At 39.2% G+C, this 6,000-nt stretch overlaps 1 protein-coding gene across 1 annotated transcript in view; it reads left to right on the forward strand.

Annotated features, from left to right (window-relative positions):
* Positions 1-5,575, forward strand: part of LOC140514910 (uncharacterized) — a 47,800-nt gene extending 42,225 nt beyond the window's left edge. The window contains exon 3 of the mRNA XM_072625401.1: positions 2,752-5,575. Coding sequence (XP_072481502.1) covers positions 3,584-4,648 — 1,065 coding nt within the window. The 5' untranslated portion in view covers positions 2,752-3,583 and the 3' untranslated portion in view covers positions 4,649-5,575. The remainder of the gene's footprint in view (positions 1-2,751) is intronic.
* Positions 5,576-6,000: the final 425 nt, after the last annotated feature.

Below are 6,000 nucleotides of genomic sequence, written 5' to 3' on the forward strand. Positions count from 1 at the left end.
CTCAAATCATTTAAATTCTCTGAGCTTAAGTTTCTTCATTATAAAAAGGAGATAATACTAGTATTTATCTCACAAGATTGTTATGAGTACCAAAGGAAATAATGTATGTAAAGTACTCTCTAAACCTCTTTAGAAATATCAGCTATTATCATCATCATCATCATTTCCCTGCCTAGTCAACTTGCTTGATAAGCCTCTGTTAAATCTCCTTCTCACTCTAGATAAACTGCCTGATTCTTTTGTGGAATTCAGCCTTTTGGGTTCTCAGTTGGAGGACCGTCATTGCAAGCGGTATTGGCCATTAATACATGTAGGATGTTGAAGTCTCATTAATAGGATAGTGAATAATGTCTCCTCTTCTCCCATCCTGCAGCAGTTTCTTGGTGGGAGAGTGACAATAGGGAATTCTTGTTCCCTAAGAGTTCTTGTCATAATATAATTCGTAGAAAAAACTGGGCAGTTTCATTAATATCAAGTTTACCTAGGTATGCAAATTTAGGAAAATTATTTTGTCCTTAAAAAACCCTTAAGTTCACGATATACCAGATAAGTACCATGCCACTTCTGCTCATGTGTTTTCTTTTCTTAAATGTTTTATTTATGTCTTCTTGTATTTTTATACTACAGTCATTTCTTGATAGACTCCCTAATTGAACCAGAGCTATGTTGGAATTGGCTCTAACATACTTATGAAAGCTGGTTGTTAAATTTTCAGCGTGAGCATGTATACCACATTTGCAACTCAGAAATGATACAAATAAATCTGGTCTTGATTTATTGTTTCATGTTCTCCACACTTGAGAAAATATTAATAATGAAGATTAAACAATCTTTTTTCACTGCTTTTTTTTCCTGGAGAGCTGGTTGTTAAACATTTATTAGCACATTCCTGTATTGCTTTATAAACATTATTTGAGCAAAGAGGGAATATAGTAGGAGGCTAAGGTAATTAAGGCAGCACCAGATTGGAAACCTGGTAACTATAGGCTAACAACCACAACAATTATAACTGGAATTTATTTGGAGCTTTAAGGTTTGCAAAGTGATTTATATCCATTATTTCATTTGGAATGAATGAAAAGAATATGTGAAATATTCCACACCCATAGTCACTCACCTCAATAAATAAGGGATTAAGTTTCATTTTTTCTTCTCTTCTTTGGGGTCATCTGATTGCATTTATTCTAATACTTTTAATTTTTTATTATTCTGTATATGAAAACACCAATTAATATAAACATTTCCACATGTTAGGAATAAAAAGTTTACTACATAAAAAACCCATGAATTTCTATTATAAGCAGCTTGCCTTTTAAAAATAGCATATAATAAATTTAATATTAGATTTAAAGCTGACCTGCTTGAGTCTTCCTCCAAATCTCCTCCTTTTCTTCTTTTCTGTGTTTTTAAAATGCTCTAATGACCCCATTTTCTCTCTTTTCTTTTTGTATATTACCATCAATTACTCTCTCACCCCAAAATCCCCTTCAACTAAAAATGAAACAAACAAAAAACTTCTCCCTTATGACATATAAGTACAACGAAGTCAAACAAATTCACACATTGACCATATCTAAAAATGTAGATCTCATTCTGCAACTCTTGTCTATTCCCTCTTGGCTAGGATGTGAATAACATGCTTCATCTTAGGACCTCTCTGGAAACATGATTATTTCCAGCTTCATCAAAGTTCTTAAGTCTATCAAAAATATTCTCTTCACAATATTGTGGTCACTATATAATTGTTATCCTAGTTTTTTCATTTGGTTATACACCATTTCATGTAAGTCTTCCTATGTTTCTCTGAATCTCTCCCTTTTATCATCCCTTCCGGAACAATAATATCCCATAGTTTGCTCAGCTCCAATTGTTAAACAACCATCAACTTATTTTCCAGTTATCAATTATTTTCAATTTCTACATTAAAACAAAAATGTTACTATAAATAAATTTTTGTACATATGGGTCCTTTGCCTTTGTCTTTAATCTCTTTGGTGCATAGACCTAATATAGATATGTCTGGGTCAGAGGCTGTTATTGACCATTCCACAGGACAGTCTTTCAGAAGGTTTTTATTATTTTGTAATATTGCGATTTATGTTGATTTGCTCATTGTATAGATTGTTTTTACTATTTCTATTTGCCATCTAATATTTTCTCCAGCTTATATGTTTGTCTGCATACATAAATATAGGATGCTCCAAAAGTCTTCATGCAGTTTTGCTGCACTAAGCCTTTTGGAACACTTTGTAGATATACATAAATAGGACAGAGATATGGATAAGGACATAAGTTATATAGAAAGATAAATGGAAACTTGTGATTACAATGATTTAGGGAACCCCTAGACTAGAAAACTTCCTCCACCAATGCAATTTGGCACCTTCTTTGCAATCTTACAATCTTGATCAAATGAGATAATAATTGTAAGGATTTAGCACAGAACCTGACACATAATAAGTCCTATACAAATAGTAGTTGTTGTGGACATGCCTAGAACACTGAGAGTTAGTGACTTGCTCAAGGTCACACAACCAGTTCATGTCAGAGACAGGGCTTGAACTCAAATCTTCCTGGCTCTGGGACCAGTTCTCTATCCATTTGCTATGTGGCTTTTAAAAATATTTTGAAACTGTATGAGATAATATATGGAAAAGCTAGCTATTTATAGGGAGAAAACACTATATCTATTCAAGTTATTGTTACTAAACTTAAATATGAAACATCATCATCCTTTTAATACTTTCCCAGGGGGCGGAGCCAAGATGGCGGAGTAGAAAGATGCACATACACATAGCTACAAACCCACAACACACAGAACGGCTACAAGGAAGAAACTCACAGCGAATTCTGCACCCAGAGGCCACAGAACATTGGAGCGAGGGAGATTTCTGTTCCGGAAAACCCTGCAAACCTCTCGCGGGGGGTCCTTCGCTCTGCGGACTGGGCGCCGGGACTGGGAGCTGAGTGCAGCCCTGCCGCGGCCACAGCATTGAGAGGAAAAGATCCGAGTGGGCTTCAGGGACGGGATCTCCAGCGGCCACGTGGGTCCTTCCACCCACACAGGGACCTGCAAACCTCTCGCAAAAGGTCCCTCGCGCTGCAGACGCGGAGCCCAGCCCAGACCTGCTGCAGCTGTGGCTGCGGCACCAAGAGAAACAGATCCGACCAGGCTTCAGGGACGGGATCACCAGCGGCCACACAAGTACCTCCACTCACAGGTGACAGGGGTCGGTGAGAGAGTCTCTTTGGCGGGTCGAGAGGGAAGTGGGGTGCCCCCATAATTCAGGCCCCCCCGGGAGGTAGGCGGCTGCAGACCGGGGCTCCCCAAGCGGGCGGGAGCCTGGATCCATTGTGGAAGGTCTGTGCATAAACCCCCTGAGGGAACTGAGCCTGAGAGGCGGCCCTGCCCCAACCTGACCACCTGAACTTAATCTCACACTGAATAGCAGCCCTGCCCCCGCCAAAAGCACTAAGGCAGGAAGTAGCATTTGAATCTCAGACCCCAAATGCTGGCTGGGAGGATCAGGAGGCGAGGTGGGTGTGAGGAGAATATTCAGAGGTCAAGTCACTGGCTGGGAAAATGCCCAGAAAAGGGAAAAGAAATAAGACAATAGAAGGTTACTTTCTTGGAGAACAGACATTTCCTCCCTTCCTTTCTGATGAGAAAGAACAATGCTTACCATCAGGCAAAGACACAGAAATCAAGGCTTCTGTGTCCCAGCCCACTCAATGGGCTCAGGCCATGGAAGAGCTCAAAAAGAATTTTGAAAATCAAGTTAGAGAGGTGGAGGAAAAACTGGGAAGAGAAATGAGAGAGATGAAAGAAAAGCATGAAAAGCAGATCAGCTCCCTGCTAAAGGAGACCCAAAAAAATGTTGAAGAAATTAACACCTTGAAAACGAGCCTAACTCAATTGGCAAAAGAGGTTCAAAAAGCCAAGGAGGAGAAGAATGCTTTCAAAAGCAGAATTAGCCAAATGGAAAAGGAGATTCAAAAGCTCACTGAAGAAAATAGTTCTTTCAAAATTAAAATGGCACAGATGCAGGCTAATGACTTTTTGAGAAAGCAAGATATCACAGAACAAAGAGAGAAGAATGGAAAAATGGAAGATAATGTGAAATATCTCATTGGAAAAACAACAGACCTGGAAAATAGATCCAGGAGAGACAATTTAAAAATTATGGGACTACCTGAAAGCCATGATCAAAAGAGGAGCCTGGACATCATCTTTCATGAAATTATCAAGGAAAACTGCCCTGAGATTCTAGAACCAGAGGGCAAAATAAATATTCAAGAAATCCACAGAACACCGCCTGAAAGAGATCCAAAAAGAGAAACTCCTAGGAACATTGTGGCCAAATTCCAGAGTTCCCAGGTCAAGGAGAAAATATTGCAAGCAGATAGAAAGAAACAATTCAAGTATTGTGGAAATACAATCAGGATAACACAAGATCTAGCAGCCTCTACATTAAGGAATCGAAGGGCATGGAATAGGATATTCCAGAAGTCAAAGGAACTAGGACTAAAACCAAGAATCACCTATCCAGCAAAACTGAGTATAATACTTCAGGGGAAAAATTGGTCTTTCAATGAAATAGAGGATTTTCAAATTTTCTTGATGAAAAGACCAGAGCTGAAAATTTGACTTTCAAACACAAGAATGAAGAGAAGCATGAAAAGGTGAACAGCAAAGAGACGTCATAAGGGATTTACTAAAGCTGAACTGTTTACATTCCTACATGGAAAGACAATATTTGTAACTCTTGAAACATTTCAGTATCTGGGTACTGGGTGGGATTACACACACACACATGCACACACGCACACATACATAGAGACAGAGTGCACAGAGTGAATTGAAGAGGATGGGATCATATCTTAAAAAAAACAAAATGAAACCAAGCAGTGAGAGAGAAATATATTGGGAGGAGAAAGGGAGAAATTGAATGGGGCAAATTATCTCTCATAAAAGAGGCAAGCAAAAGACTCATTAGTGGAGGGATAAAGAGGGGAGGTGAGGGAAAAACATGAAGTCTACTCTCATCACATTCCACTAAAGGAAAGAATAAAATGCACACTCATTTTGTAGGAAAACCTATCTCACAATACAGGAAAGTGGGGGATAAGGGGACAAGCAGGGTGGGGGGGATGATAGAAGGGAGGGCATGGGGAGGAGAGTGCAATTCGAGGTCGACACTCATGGGGAGGGATAGGATTAAAAGAGAATAGAAGTAATGGGGGACAGGATAGGATGGAGGGAAATATAGTTAGTCCTATACAACACAACTATTATGGAAGTCATTTGCAAAACTACACAGATTTGGCCTATATTGAATTGCTTGCCGTCCAAAGGGAAGGGGTGGAGAGGGAGGGAGGTAAAGAAGGTAGAACTCAAAGTGTTAGGATCAACTGTCGAGTAATGTTCTTGCCACTAGGAAATAAGAAATACAGGTAAAGGGGTATAGAAAGCTATCTGGCCCTACAGGACAAAAGAGAAGACAGAGACAAGGGCAGAGAGGGATGATAGAAGAGAGAGCAGATTGGTCATAGGGGCAATTAGAATGCTTGGTGTTTGGGGGGAGGAGGGGATAAAAGGGGAGAAAATTTGTAACCCAAAATTTTGTGAAAATGAATGTTAAAAGTTAAATAAATAAATTTAATAAAAAATAAATAAATAAAATAAAAAAAAAATACTTTCCCAGAGCTGTGGTTTCAGCCCTGGGGGTATGCCCTCCTCTGGTGGTGATCACAACCCTTCAGCACCTTAGCAGATGAATTTTTTGAGTTATAATCAACACAAAACTCGTTACCAGTGGCCAGTCTTTTAGAAATGAACCACTCTGAACTCAACTAGGTTGGAATTCAAACAGCATTCAGGCACGTATTCAATGTCTGCAAGTTTGATAGGACCTGCTGTTGCTTTACTGTCATGATTTTGAGTTATCAAAGTCATTGTGTCCAGATTTCTCATTTTATAGATGAGGAAACTGAGACACA

The sequence above is a fragment of the Notamacropus eugenii genome, chromosome 7 (assembly GCF_028372415.1).
Source record: "Notamacropus eugenii isolate mMacEug1 chromosome 7, mMacEug1.pri_v2, whole genome shotgun sequence".
In the NCBI taxonomy this organism is placed as follows: domain Eukaryota; kingdom Metazoa; phylum Chordata; class Mammalia; order Diprotodontia; family Macropodidae; genus Notamacropus; species Notamacropus eugenii.